General features: G+C 32.4%; 1 protein-coding gene across 1 annotated transcript; it reads left to right on the top strand.

Moving 5' to 3' along the window:
• The first annotated feature begins 2,750 nt into the window (after positions 1-2,750).
• Positions 2,751-14,749, top strand: LOC130893059 (ornithine decarboxylase 1-like). Its single transcript, XM_057798829.1, has 8 exons — positions 2,751-3,045; positions 5,592-5,760; positions 9,368-9,618; positions 10,165-10,414; positions 10,479-10,776; positions 11,085-11,321; positions 12,756-12,991; positions 14,028-14,749. Exons 3-8 carry the CDS (start codon positions 9,432-9,434, stop codon positions 14,197-14,199), a joined length of 1,380 nt encoding a protein of 459 aa, XP_057654812.1. The 5' UTR covers positions 2,751-3,045; positions 5,592-5,760; positions 9,368-9,431; the 3' UTR covers positions 14,200-14,749.
• The last annotated feature ends 1,175 nt before the right edge of the window (positions 14,750-15,924 follow it).

The raw sequence follows: 15,924 nt of genomic DNA, 5'->3' as shown, positions 1-15,924 counted from the left end.
TTGCCTACAAACAAAAACTAATTTTTGAATTTTTTATAGCAGTATTTCCAAACCGTCGGAATTAATTGTTGCACTCTATGAATAAACATTTTATATAAAAAAATATTATTAAGGAATATGAAACATTTTAAGTAAGATTGACTACATTAAACAATTAAAAACATATCAAAGTATCTATTAAATTCATTCATGCTCGTAAAGAAGACGTGTGACAAATATATAAAGTTATCACATTTTTGACACATAGGACACATCTGGAAAATCTTTTAGCCGGCAGCTTCTATGTCTAAATTTCTGTTCAAGGCACTTTTGGCTTGGAGGCTTCGTGGTAAACGTGGATTTTTTTTCCATCACAGTTTAGTGAAGCATAAAATAGCCATGTCTGGCTATTATGTGATATGTCATGTGTAGCTACATCGGCACCACATTTTGTTTCATTATAAAAAATGATTATCTTTAAAATTTCAGTCTCAGAATTAATATCTAAGGTGTGATGAAGTGAAGAGTAACACTTTTTCAATTTTCGGCTACATACAAGGCTAAGGTAACATCATTTTGAAATTTAAACTCAGTTGAACCCACTCTTAAGATTTTTGATAGCTAAAAAACTTGGAGGTAGTTGAATTTTATTTTTATGGAATGCTCCCACAGACTTCAGGCGATGTTTTTTCAGTTATGTGAAGATTAGTTAATAACTGGTAAAACAATTATCAAATGATGTTTCGGTCTGTTCCATATATTGGTGAAATTAATCTTAGAACAACATTGGTTGGTTTATTATTTACGACAAATAGTTCATCGGGTTGGGTTCCTCCAAATGTCTTCAAATTGAGGATATAATATGACTTTCCGTGAAGGGGAACGGATATTTTTATAGCATAGCGCACATTTTTTGACATATTCTACCAAAGCGGACTCGCAATGAGTATATACGAGGATGGAAGTATCTAGCCCAATAAAGAAAACACATTTTTCAACGTAATCCTCTTTTAGTTCCGTCTACTTTTCCTACTCCATTTTTGGAAAATCTTTGACCACAGAGCCATTTTTTCAAGTCTGGGGACAGAAAATAATCCAAGGGTGATAAATCTGGCTAATAGGGTACATGAGATAGCAATTCATTAATTTTGGCCATTGCAATAACGGATGTGTCAGCTTTCTTTTCAGCCAAATGCGGCAGTTTTTTCTTGATTTCTTCGTACTAACGTTGGAATAAGTTCGCATAATAGTTGATAGTTTTTCATTTTTCAATTTTCAATGAAAATTATCCTACGCCCATTTCAAAAAACCGACGCCTTGATCTTGCCTGCAGATGGGAGGTCTTTGCCTTCTTTCGAGCCGGTTTCCCCTTTTCAGTCCATTGTTTTGATTGTTCTTTTAGTTTCGGGTGTGAAGTGATGGACCCACGTTTCATCCATGGTTATGAAAAGGCGCAAAGATTCGGCTTTATTTATGTAAAACATTGCCAAACACTCCACAGAAGCATCTTCAAGACGCTGTTTTTGTTCTATTGTGAGCAAACGTGGCACCCATCCTGCGCACACCTTTCTCGTGTCAAAAGTTTCAGTTAATATGCGATGTATCGCACTTTTTTAAATGCCTACTATATCTGATAGCTCGCGCGCTTTCAGTTGACGATCATCCAGTATTGCTTTGTGGATTTTCTTCAACACTACGATGCCCGTCTTACTGTCGAAAACGAAAGAGCAGTCTCACCCAGAGTAGAATTTAGTTCAGCTTTTATGTCGGTTGAGCTAAGGCCTTTCAAATAAAAGTATTGTATCACATAATGATGATCAATTTTTTCCATCTTAACAAATTCACTGACAACGTTCACTATTGATGGCTGCCAAACAAATACTAAACAACGTGGCGTCTTCAAACTTGGAACATATGCTGTGTAGATTGTTTACTTTCTAATACAGCGGTAATTTTCAAGCAACTACCGTCATCTCTAGGCCAGGCCAGGTACTTCTGGAACCATTCTCGTAATACACGTTTGAAGAAAAATTTACACATTTATTAAGATATCTCGGAATAGAAAAAAGATATCGACATGCGGTTTTCGCTATTTTCATCTTAATTTAGTTTACTTTCAAAAACCTACTAAAACTTTATGATTCTATTAAAATTTCCCAGGGGAGGTCACAAGTTCTAAAATATATCAAAAGCTTTTTCAAACAACATCAAGTTTATAAAAATCGGCTATGCGCAGAACCGGACAGGCATTAATTCAAAACAAAGTTGCCACTTTCCTCCGCATCTTATTTGAAAAAATAGACTAAACCCTGTGAATTTAAAAATGCGCAGATGGTCGTATATAAAGTGCCACTAAATTGAGTAAATTAAAAAAAAATTCTTTTTCAATTTTATATTTTTAAATACGCCTTCTAGTGGTGGACCCAAAAGTTTAAAAATAATTTCCACATGTTTATCGGGGCCATTTTTGTTATAATTTTTTTCCCTGAAACTGTAATATAATCTGTTGGCCGAAGGCCGTTCTTAGTTGGCCACTCGGCACTATTTTTAAAATCAGGGAGTATCGCTGTTTGGAAAACTCGAAAAGTTAGAAGGTTATACATCTAATGTAATGGAAATATTTTCAAATTACTCGGAAAATAATTAGAAAAATACATAAAGTGTTAGATTTTCTGTCAACAATTAGATAGAGGTACACGTCAACGTTATTTTAGAACCATTATATCAACAATATGTATATAATGTACAAATAAACAGAACTAATATCTTTTATGAGGTTTCTGCCGCTATTAGTTGAAAGCAATCCTCCATCTCTACAATTTTTATTTAAACAACTTAAATACATCACACATATTGGTGGGGGTATTGGAATATATTTTTGATTGCCACCACGTTTGATACTTATAGCTACTTCTGTAGTTGGCTCGTGCAGTAGATTCGCTACTGTTTAAATATTTTATTTATACCAGTGGCTTAAATGACCCTGGTAATTTAGAAATTTCAGTTAAAGACATTTTCATGTGTTTATGTGTTGAAGAAGAAGTACCCGCTGCCGGTATTTTGCAGGTAATTTATTCTAATTAAAAAAAAAATAGTTCCAATTGAAAAATGTACAGTACATTTAGTTTTTTCCCCTGAAAAAATATGAATCATTGATTGAACTCTCCTTGGGAATGGAAATGTGAAAAAACTATATATTAATTACATATTTTCATTAAATACTTTTTAAAATTCGAAAAAAATAACAAGTTTTTCGTAGATTTAACCTAAAAATTCGTAATTCCATTATTTGACGTTCCTGTTTTTAATTCAGTGTCGTTGCCAAGATTATTTGTGATTTCTAACTATACATTTAAAAATCCAGTTGCTTTTTTTGTAGATTTATTCTAGAATATTTTTGGATTCTTAGTTGGAAAAATTTCTATTGAAATGTAGAGAATATAATATTTGATTTAATTAATGTGGAATTTTCTTCAATTTTTCATCTCTAAGACCTTTTTATATATTTTTCGTGTTGATTTAAGGTTTCTTTCCATATGTATTTTTCGTTATTAAAATATATAAGACCAAAGTAAGTCGAAACGTCAATTTTTTATATGAAACAATACCAAAAATCAAGACAAATAATCACGAAATATTATTGACTCTATGCACTCTAAGGAGTGTCCAAAAAAAAAGAAAATACACAATTTTTCTACAACAATACCGGGCGACTGGGCAGGACTATTGTCATGACGAAAAAACACTTGCAGTGATTTTTTTCTTAAATTCGACATTAAAACGCCTCAGAAATTTAGTATAATTTTGACTAGATATCGTTTTCCCCTTTTTTTAAACAATCAATAAAGGTTATGTCTTGGGAATCTCAAGAAACTAGGGTCATGAAATTTTTAGCCGAAAAATCGGTGGAAGCACACTCCTTGGATAAAGTCCATTGTTCCCACTGTATTTTTATGTATGTGGTATAATGTGGTATTCATGTTTCATCTACTGTGATACATATTATACGTTCGTTTAATACAAGTGAGCTTTTGACGAGCATTAACCAATCGAGGCACCCACCTTTTTCTTAATATGTAACTTTAGATGCAAAATATTGCATAGTCGTAGCCAAATCAATGACGGTAAACTGTGTATTTATCACTTACAGTACTGAAAATCTATAATTTTGTACATTACAAAATATTGCGTATCATTAATAGTTTTTAAGTTATTTTGAAAAAAAAAATGTTCTTCGTAAACTTAATGAAAATGATTTTCTTATTTCAAACTTAATTTTTTTTAAAGAGTAATTTAAACAGGTCAAACATTCAGATCGAAATATACGAACATAAATAAAGTTTTTTCTGACGAAAATATATTATTCTCTTTTCATAACTCGCTTAGTTTCGATGCTATTAACTTTTATAAAAAATGAAAATTTTTTTAAAGGACTTTTTGTGTGTTTTACGTTGAAACTTTTCATTTTGGCGTTTGAAAATACCACTCAACTTCCATTAAGCAATAATTTCGTCTTTATTGGATCCTGCTAATATCATAACACTTTTTTTTTGGTTTTTTATAAGCTATCATTGTACTCTTTAGTGATTTTTTGATTAAATGTATATTTTTCCAATTATTTTCTAAAAACGTAGTTTTTTACCGGAAAACCGACAATTTCAATCGAAAGGTATTGACATTCAGAAAAAACTTCATAGAACAAAAGTTTGTTTCATATTAAAGGCAAGCACAAGAGGGTGGTAAACTCTATTACACTCGAGTAGTTTGAGTGGTGCCTGCCGTCTGGAGATGTCTGTGGATATTGATTTAGAACTTCTGTAGCTTATAGTGTTAAAGAAAGACGTGCATTGGTAGCGGATTCCACCCACAGGCTTGCACTTCTCCAACGAAAAGAGTCCCGATAAATTGACGTTCTAGGCGTCGGCAGGGGAACTCAATGAAAAATTGCTAACCCCCGAGAAGGTAACATCCACCTTCACTGAGAAACGACACCGGACAGGTGTTAGATTCAAATATTTTTGAAAATCGATGCTGTATATGGATGTTCATAAGGTCACTTTTAAAAGCACTCACAAATCATTCCATGAAACGTATCATTTTCTGGATAATATTTATCCAACTTTTTCTCTATTTCTTTAATTGTTCACTGAAATTATAATGTTAAATTAACACTTGAATCTGTATGTTTTTTTCTCCATATTTGCCCAAATATTTTCGGTATCTTTGAGTATCAGTAAAATTTAGAAAAGTGATATCAGAAACGTAAAACATAACGTTAAGTACCAAGGAACCAAGGATTTTTTTGGAAAAACCTTCCATTCTTGAGAAGAATGTACTAGTTGCACTGATAAAAACTATGATTTGGAAATTGGATTACTTTCATCAGTCTCAACAGTTGCTTATTATTCCGCGTACCTTTAGAAAGTTTTAATGCTAAAGCAAACATTCTAGAAAGAGCTAAATTTGCATAGCTTTCATGACCAAAATCATATGACTTTAAATATAGCTCCTAGTCAACAACTGTTTATGTTTCTTTTATATACTGATAATTTAATATTATTTTCTATAGATATAGAAAATATTTTTAAGCGCCCAATATAATTTATTTTTAGGGTCGTAATTTGGACGAAGCTAGCCCAGAAACTAGCAGCATTCTTTTACCATACAACTGGAAGATCTTCCTAAACGGTGAACCGCCTTGGCTGTGCTAGCAACCATCTAGGAGATAATAAGTCACACTTACCCCAATAAACCTGTGTAAATCTGAGCACAGGCTGCCTCGTAAGTATTATTATTAATTCTTAAAACGTTTGATTTTCATGAAACCCATAAAATCTTGATTATACTCCAAAAACTTTCATTTGATGATATCTAATTGCCTATTTTGTGAAAAAACTCACTTGCATATTGATAACAATGAGTCACTATCAACTCTAATGCTCTTAGAATACATAGTTGATATGGCTAAATATTGAAAATTATTGTATTACTCTAACTTTATCTGAACAGAGTTTCGACAACCATGTTATCATCTCTGGAGAACGAAGATGAACTAAAGCTTTAATCTATTTTCAACCTTAAATAATGAATCTTTGAAACCAGTGTGTTATATTAACATTATAAGTTATTAAACATATTCATAAAAAGGAATGGTATAAAGAATGTTTAAATAGTGTAATGAAACACGAGGACTAAATAGAAGAATTCTTTACATAATTGGAACACTGTTTCAGTTAAATTAATAGAGTGAGAAACCTTATAATAATGTTAAATCAAGATTACGAGGATATATTGAAAAACTCTTAGCCTACTTAGAACCGAACAAAATTTCAATGTCAAAATATTTTATTACTCAACGTATTCTCCTCTCAATTGAATACATTTATTACAACGAACCTGCAACATCTCTAGACCTTTAAAAAAAAATGTTTCTTGCTCTGCAAACCAGACCTCCACAGTTTTTATTACCTCCTCGTTGAAAGAAAATTTACGACCTTTTAAACTTTTTTTCAGTTGAGGAAAGAGATAATAGTCGGACGGAGCCAAATCTGGTGAATAAGGGAGTTGTTCTAGTAATTCAAACTCTAAATCACGAATTTTTTGCATGGCAAAATGAGATTTGTGTGCAAGGGCGTTGTCCTGCAAAATCAAAACACTTTTGGATAGCTTTCAGCGTCTTTTCTCTTTAATTTTTTTCTGTAGAGTGGTCAGTAATGTCGAATAGTAATCTCCAGTTATTGTTCTACCCTTATCCAAAAAATCAATCATGATTACTCCATGACAATCCCAAAAAACTGAAGCAAGAACTTTACCAGCTGATTTTTGGACACGAAACTTCTTAGATCTTGGAGAACCAGAGTGTCGCCATTCCATCGATTGTTGCTTTGTTTCTGGATCATAGAAATGTACCCAAGTCTCATCCATAGTAACAATTCAGTTTAAGAAGTCTACATCGTTTTCATATCGTGCGAGATTCTTCATCTCGCCCAAAATATCGTTTTGTTTTCATGCTTCAATCTTTTTAGATATGCAAATTGAGTTACAGTAAAACAGTAGATATAATTTGAAGACACTACAGATCAAAATTTCGACAATATGAGTAGGGGTATGGAATTTTCTTCATCTTTTCCAAAATATCGTTAGTTTCTATGCTTACACTTTCTTTGTATATGCATATTGGGTTGGAATGAAGACATTTCTTCTTAAAATCGCTCCAGTATGAGTAGATACGAGTAGTTATCTTCTTTGATTGTAAGTTATTAGATTCCTTTTTGACATATATTCTTGATTATTCCGTACTCTATCCTATTTCTATTTGATATGCGTTTAGAAAGGTCATTTTTTAGAAATTGAACATTTAACTTGTTTCTTCTTTCATATCATCAACATTATCATCGAACAGCCAGTCGCGCCCTCTGGTGGACGTAGGCATCCTTTAATCTTGGCCAGTGTGCAAGATTCCTATCAACTGTTATCTAACTGGGAACCATCCTCTTAAAATCGTCAGACCAGCGTGTCGGTGGGCGTCTACCTCTACTACTACTTTTTATATATTATTAATAAAATAGTTCCTGTAGTTAGTTGCTTGTTTTTTTTTGGATAATAGTTTTTATTATATCTATGATTATGTTGTTTATTTTGTTATATCATCATCATCATCATCAAACGGCTAGTCGCTTCTAATGCTGGACATAGGCCTTTCTTAATCTTTACCGTTGTGCACGGTTCCTATCAACTGTCGTCTAACTGTATATCCATAATTATCGCTTTTGTTATACTTTTAATTTTGTGTTCTAACTGCTGTTAAGGGCTTTCAACATTCTACCACTTCTTCATATATTACTTCTATTTTACATCATTATATACTTCAAAATTACTAACATTGTACGAATCTTTTTGTTCTTTTGAGAAAGAGTTTTTTTTTTTAGAAAATAATAGTTTGTTGCATACATATTTGGATAAAAATATAAGAGGTTATCAGGCTTAATGACAGTTTTTTAAAGATTAGTAAATATTCGTAAAGAAGGAAAATTTTATCATTATAAAACGAGATCTATGTACTTGGTTGTTTACGAAATTTTATTTTTCAATGAGCCTCTTATAAGGAAACGATACATTTTGATAAATTTAATTATGTTTAATTATACTCGCGAGCAAAAAAAAATGATTCAAGTTGCACTCTCGCGGTCAAAAGTCTCCAACAAAAATCTGTAGCTCTCATTCTCTTTCTTATTTGAGCATCTCAAAGTCATTAGTCTTAACTTTATAATAAGTGGTCTATGTTTTTACTGGGTTTTGTGCCGTTGCCCTAATAACCTCTCCCAATCGCTTTTCCATGAATCGAATAAGTTTATTTACTCGATCTTTTTCGATGATATCCCATTGTTCCGTTCGCGCTGTTTTGAGGTACAATTTCGTGTCTGGTGCAAGATTTATAGCCCAAACTTTACTCTTCAGTTTATCCCAAAATGCTCGATAGGATTTTAGTCCGGACCGTGGCCAATCCCTAGCGGCAATTTCGACATTCTGTTAATACTGCCGTACAGAATCTGCAGTTTCAATAAAAACCAATTTGGTATTTTCTTCTATGAAATGCCCACCCAAAACCATCAAGGAACCTCCTCCACGTTTTCTTTTATGCGAAATTGAGCGAATCTTGAGGTCATCTATACATTCGTCCTTTTCTATCGCTACCATGCAAGCACACTCTGTTTCGCCTGAGGAAGGGAATAGAGCCAAATTGTTCGTCAGTCCAATTAATGTGTTCTGTTGTAAATTGTAGACGGATTGCTCTGTGGGCTGGGGTCAATTTGGAGCCAGTAGCTGGCCTTTTAGGCTCAAAGTTAGCTGCCTTAAGACTTCTACTGACTGTCCTGCCACTCGCAGCCACTCCTCGCTGACAATTAATCGCTCATCTCACTCGGATGTGCTACTTTTCCTCCCGGAACTGCGTTTACGATTAAAGTTACCAGTTCGTTGGTAACGACAGTAAACTCTGCAAACACCAAAATAATTTTTGTTCAGCGCCCATGTCACTTCTCGCTTTCTTTCAAACATTGCCAAACACTCGGGACCATCTAGTAAAAAAAAAACAAAACAACTAGTAAAATCTAGTTCAGCTTTTATATTGGTTGGGCTAAGGCATTTCAAATAAAAATATTGTAGCACATAACGATGACCAATTTTTTCCATGTTTATAAATTTACTGAAAACATTCACTATTTATGGCTGCCAAACAAATACTAAACAACTTGGCGTTTTCAAATTTGAAACATTACTGTATAGGTTGTGTACTTTCTCATACATTGGTATTTTTCAAGGAACTACAGTCATCTCTACATACTTTATGTTACATGTTTTGAAATTAATTTTTTTTGTTTGCTTACAGCTTGCTTATTCCACCGAAAATATTTTATTGCAATTAACAAAGAAATCTCATTAAAAAACCAAAAATGAAAATCCCAACTGCTAATGAACGTATCCACATTTTGGATGGTCAGTCCAACGTTTGGACTATTATTAGAGAAATAGTCAAAAATAAAAGTCAAGAAGATGCTTTTTACGTTATGGATGTCGGAGAAATCGTGAAAAAGCACCAAGAATGGTGTGAAAATTTACCCAGAGTCACACCGCACTATGGTAAGTATTTTATTCTAATGAAATTCATAATGTAATGTTTCCCTTATTGATTTCAAATATTTCTAGTGAATTTATACACACTGTCTCTTACTTACTCGATTCATTTACATTATATATTGACTCTCGCTGATAAATAAGCACGAATTTATACCAGGAAGAAATTTCTAGAATTCTCGAAACAAACAAATGAATAGAAAGGTATATATAGAAACATGCAGAAAAACAATATTACACGATTTCTGAGTACGAGCGTTTTCGCCAAATTTTAGACTTCCATTAAAACCGAACAGGACCGGCTTTACGAGTTCGTAACAATAAATATATATTTGGGAACGTGGCAAGGAAACACCAAAGTGGATTTACTTCAATATATTTTCCGAGCTCTTGAATACTTATGTATTCATCGTCTGGAAAACAATTAATTAAGATTTCCGGTGATTTTGATATTATTAAAGCTTGTAAAAATTTTTAATCTCATGGAAATCAAAATTCAATATTCAAATTGACTTTGATAGAAATATTTCTATCTAAATTTAATTATTTCAGCTGTGAAATGCAATGACAGCCTGGCAGTTTTGGAAACTCTCAACTCATTGGGTGTTAATTTCGATTGTGCTTCAAAGGGCGAAATCAACAAAGTGCTCAATTTGAACGTCGATCCGGAAAGGATTATTTTTGCCAATCCTGCTAAACCAGCAAGTCATATTAGACATGCCGCTGCTACCGGCGTATCTACTATGACATTCGACAATGAAACGGAATTATATAAAATCAAGAACTTGTACCCAGATGCCAAGTGAGTATAAATGCTGCAAAATGTATTATCAAAAATAAATATATCTAATAATTTTGTTTCACAGGCTGGTTATACGCATTCGCTGCGATGCTACCGACGTCCAATGTCAACTCGGAAATAAATTTGGATGCGATGTTGTCACTGAAGCACCAGAACTCCTTCGTATTGCCAAATCTTTGAATTTGAACGTTGTAGGTGTGAGTTTCCATGTAGGTTCCGGTTGTCGTGAACCTCCAGTTTTTCGTAGGGCTATATCAGCTGCAAGAGAAATTTTTGACTATGCTGAAACCTTGGGATACAACTTTTACTTGCTCGATATCGGAGGAGGATATCCTGGAGGAAGAGGAACTTCAATAGATAAGGTGAATACTTCTTTAAAATTTAGTTTATAATGTAGAAATGTTTCCCTCTGGTATATAGAGGTTTAAAGCTGGAGCAAGGAGCTGGATTGTTTCTAGCAAGAAACATATTTGCTTACGTGTGAAAGCTATTGAGTGCATGTCCAAGCTATCGTATGAGTGTAAACATATTATGAAAGCACTAGGTAATGTATTAAGTTATTCATACTGAACACACTGATTACGCTACCACTGCACCAACTATTTTTCAATAAAATAGTTTGCTAAAGTTGTAATGCGAAATATTTATTAATGTAGTTGTTCTTTTACAGATAGCAGAGATTATAAACCTCGCTTTGGACGACCTTTTCCCCGATCCTTCAATTCATGTAATAGCCGAACCTGGACGTTTCTATGTCAGCTCTGCTTATACTTTGGTGTGTAATGTCCATTCAATTAGGAATGTCAGTAATACTGATCCAGAAACTGGCAACAATGTAATGCATCGTATGTACTACATCAACGATGGAGTATATGGTAGTTTCAACTGCATTTTATACGATCACCAGGTAATTTTTTATCAACAGCCTTATTTTTCTTTTTTTTGTGAATTCTATTTGTAAAAGTAAATATTAAAACGTTTCACGACAAAAATATATTTGAAAACTTGACTTGAATTGATATGTCACCCTGGATTTTGACACTTGTTTTATTTTATATTTTTTTGGCAAACCTCGAACCTGAAGCATTTATTCCAGATTTATTCATGGATTGATGATGATGATGATGATGATTCTTTTGCTGATTTTTATTTCAATGTCATTTTGTATCTCTTTACTAGGAGTATTGACTTTTTGAATTGTATATTCATACCTCCTATATGTTGTCCCTTTTCTCTTCATCTTAATTTTTGTTTATTATTGACTGGTTTTGGCCTGTATTTTTTTGCTTTGTGTCATAAGTTTATAACATATCTTGTTTTTTACCTCTTCCTAATATAAACTCTTGAAAAGGTTCATTATTTCATCTAGCCCAATTTCTGAATAACATGGAATCCAGATGCAAAATATGGATAGAAAACCATATTTTATGAGTCCTCATGAAACTTTTCACCTAGAGAAAATGACGCTATCGTTGTGTAAATAGTTCTAATGAATAAACTTTGCGGAAGGGTTCTTTGTTGATATTTAACAAATTATTCATTGCACATGCTAATGATCAACATTCGCGTTGGTAAGAATGGTAACGGGATCATCTTTTACTGATGTATATCTCTTTAAATCGCTTGGAATCACTATAGGTTACTTGTAACGGAAGTCCATCAATTTCAAACCACAAAAACAGGGTCTATAGAAAAATATGTACAAAACACAAAATAAAAGTATTACCGACTTCAGAATTAATATAGAAAACTACTAATGTAAATGAAATTGTTCTATTTATTCTCACTCAATTTCTGACTAATATAGAATCCAGATGCAAAATGTTAGAAACATACATTTTATGAATCCTCGTGAAACTTTTCACCCAGAGAAAATTGCAGATTTGTTAAAGTTTTCAATATCAGCATTAAATACATTCTTCTCAATTATTCCACAATTAATTTAGAGAACTATTAGTTAAAGAGAGACGACCAGCTACTTATAAAATTATTACAACAGCATGGTAATAAATTGTTTATTTGTAATCTAGGTATAATGAACTATAAAAGACGAAATTTTCAATTTGAAAAAATGAAAACTGACCTAAATGACTAGATCGAAATGTTTCCCGAAACATATAATTGTAACAAGAAAATATTTATTTTGGCAGTGTAGCGATTTGAGCTTGATCTTTCACTAAATTCCTTAAACTTTACCTTAAATGTCATCACGATTTAGAAATCCATTTACTCAATGCTTCTTGGAGCAAGTTTTCACTTCGGTGTGTGGTATCTTCTGAGATAAATCCCATGATAATTGTTGTAACTCTATTGAAGAAACTTATTAAATATCTGTTATCAGGTAGTAGTACCTCGGCCATTAGAAGAACGTCTTGGTGCAAGATATTACGATAGCAGTGTTTGGGGTCCAACATGTGATGGTCTTGATCAAGTAACTGAACATGTTATGTTACCGGAAATGAAAGTTGGTGATTGGTTAGTTTTTGAAGATATGGGAGCATACACTTTACCTGTAGCCAGTCCATTCAATGGTTTTCCCATTCCCAAAGTACATATTGTTATGGATGATACTATCAGGTGAGTTTTGTTGTATAATTTTGAACTTTACCAAAATGTTTGTTACGTTATCAACATTAGAAAAAAAACTGGGCCCTGCTCTTTTTAATGAAAACTCCCCCATAGTATTGCCTATCACTTTTTTACATTATAGTTGAATAGAGGTTGAGAATGGCGATAAAATATCAGTAAAAAGTCATTTTACGGCTATACCTGGAAGTCAACTGGTGAAAGAATGATTGAAATAAATTTTTAATAAATACATATTGGAATCGAATATCTGTAGGGAGGGGGCTAAGGTGAACACAAATTGAGAAAAAATTGGGGCTTAAAGCTTCTGAAACATAAATCCATTAGCTGTTTATATAAATTGATGTTACCACGAATTTATTCCTGAAAATTTATCGCTGGGTCTACTTATGTAGAAAAAAAAAACATTAACATACATTAGAAATCCATAATCAGCAGGCTATTGAACCCTAAAAGTCGGGTGTCCAAGTCTCTCATGAGGCTGCGACTCTAGCTGAATAGTTGTTGGTTTTCTATAACATAAATTGTTGTCACATAGTATGCATATCCAATCAAAACACAGGGATTTCACTAAATGCAGAAAATTTTTGAAAAATGTCAAGTGTCCAAGGGACACCTGAAATCAGTCATCTATCATCTATGATGTGGGTTCGTGTACCATCAATTTAATGTATACAATAAACCTTGAATTTAAGTAGCTAAATTTATGATTTTTCACAATCATATTAAAATAAAATAAAAATTTGGTTATCCGAGAGAATACGTTAATGGAGGATAAAAATAAGGAACGCTTCTTTATCCTTCAATTAAATGAAGTAACAGATCACAGTGGTTCCCACCAGGAGTGAATCTGTTTGCACCCAAGAGATTGTATCTCTGGGATACTTTTGTACAATGTTTTTAAATTTCAATAATTTTAAAAGGGAAATTATTATGTCAAAACAGTTCTTAAATCCATTTTATGCATAATAAATTTACATAATTTATTGTGTTACGAAATTTTTTAAAACTATTTTATTATTTACAGAGTTTTGTTGGAAGATACGTTCATAGTCACTGATGGACATTTTGAAATGTTAACCATACCGAACAACTTGAAAAATAAAACTGATACCACTTCCAAATATGAACTTCCCACATTTCCAATAAACATTGGAAATTCAATTTTGGATTACGTTGACGTCGTTGCTATTGAATAATGGTACAGATCTGGATTATGTTTACGAGCGGCTACAATTGTCGCCACATCCATTAACTGAGACCAATTTTAAAAAAATAATTTTCTTTAAGACGAATAAATATATGGTTACTACAAATCTTTACTTTTGGCTAAATGTTTTTCCAAAATTGATTATTGAAATTTTTCTTCATTTAACATACAATATAATATTTGTTGTAACCAATTATTTAATTTAAAAATTATTTCTTTTTAATATATTTTTTAGTAATTGTCATTTTGTCATAAAACTAAGGATGTATTTGTTAATTTGCAATAAGGATATCGAGTTGAAATTCTATTTTTATCCGATGTTTTTTATATAAATACCGGATAAAAATTGTATTCTCCAACTTTGGTGTGTAAGCAAGGGGGCAGCTTAAAGCTTTTTCATACACAAATCAATGTTTCATAATATCATTCCCGATTTATTTTCTCGCGATTTTTTCGACTAAATATATTGGGATTCGTATTATATTCGCTGTTTAGGTTTAGATTATATGCTGATTAGAAATAAAGACGTACATGTGTAATTTTTTTGTTTTCTTTCACATCGAATTCCACTTTCTTATCTATATTAACTGAATTTTGAATTGACGGTGACTTATCTACATATTAACAGTGTTCACTAGCAACACAAGACAACTATAATCCAACACACTGAATTTCAATTTTTTAATTACAAAAATGTCGCAAAGAATATGGAATAACAAATCAATGTAAATAAGTCAAAATTCATTGCTGCGACGAATGAGCGAAGGGCTAGAAATGCGAGTCAAAATATTACAATTGGAGAATATAACATCGAAGCGATGGAGAAGTTCGTTTTAATTTTGATCTTTTTAGAGCAAGTTCACTATTTGAAACCTACTTCTTAGTACTTTAATGAGGGCTTTCCATTCAGTTATGAATCGATGTAATAAATTTTATTTATCTTAAATTGTACCAAAAATGTTCATTCGAATGTGTTTTTGATTCAAAGTGAATAAACACGGATATAACCTCTTGTGGGCAAGGTACATTTCGCGAGGCCCTCTGATGGTGTAAAAAGGAGGGAATATAAAATAAAAAACACTTGAAATTAAACAGTTCTTTATTCATTAAGAAAAAAAAAATTTTCAAAATGTTAATTTAAAGACATAAATCTCGATTCCAAGTTACTTATCACAGAATCAATCATAGTGTTAAAAAACTATGTTTCATACCGGCTTTCAACAGTCTCTATTGGTTGATCGTTGCCTACAAAATCAAACATTCTTTTCTTTTTGGCTATTCTTTTATTTTTAAAATCTTTTGGTAAATCAATTCTGCTTTTTTCAACAAACAGGCAGGCATTTTTTGAATCCAGTTTGTCGATATTCTTTGATCCAGTCACAAAATGCACTCAAATGTTCAAGAGTAATGGTTAAATGGACTTGTACAGATTGCCATAATTTGCTTATGGTATCGACACGTGTTAATAACCCATAATGATATGATAAATTCCAGACTAAACATTTCGTTTAAAACGGAATCGCAATCACTGAGTGTGTCCGATTGTTCCTTTTGGTATTTTAAGTTTTCTATGCATTCAACACCGCCCACGCCTTACGCCGCCTCTGCTTCTATCTAGTGAGCTATCCCTACACAATTATTCAATGGCTTCTATTAAAATATTCACTACAAAGGTTCAAATAGGAGAATATTCATCACCTGGGCTTATAATACA

Source organism: Diorhabda carinulata, chromosome 4 (assembly GCF_026250575.1).
Source record: "Diorhabda carinulata isolate Delta chromosome 4, icDioCari1.1, whole genome shotgun sequence".
Taxonomy (NCBI): Eukaryota; Metazoa; Arthropoda; class Insecta; order Coleoptera; family Chrysomelidae; genus Diorhabda; species Diorhabda carinulata.
Note: the sequence above shows the minus strand (reverse complement) of the source record. Positions and strands in the feature narration are given on the sequence as shown.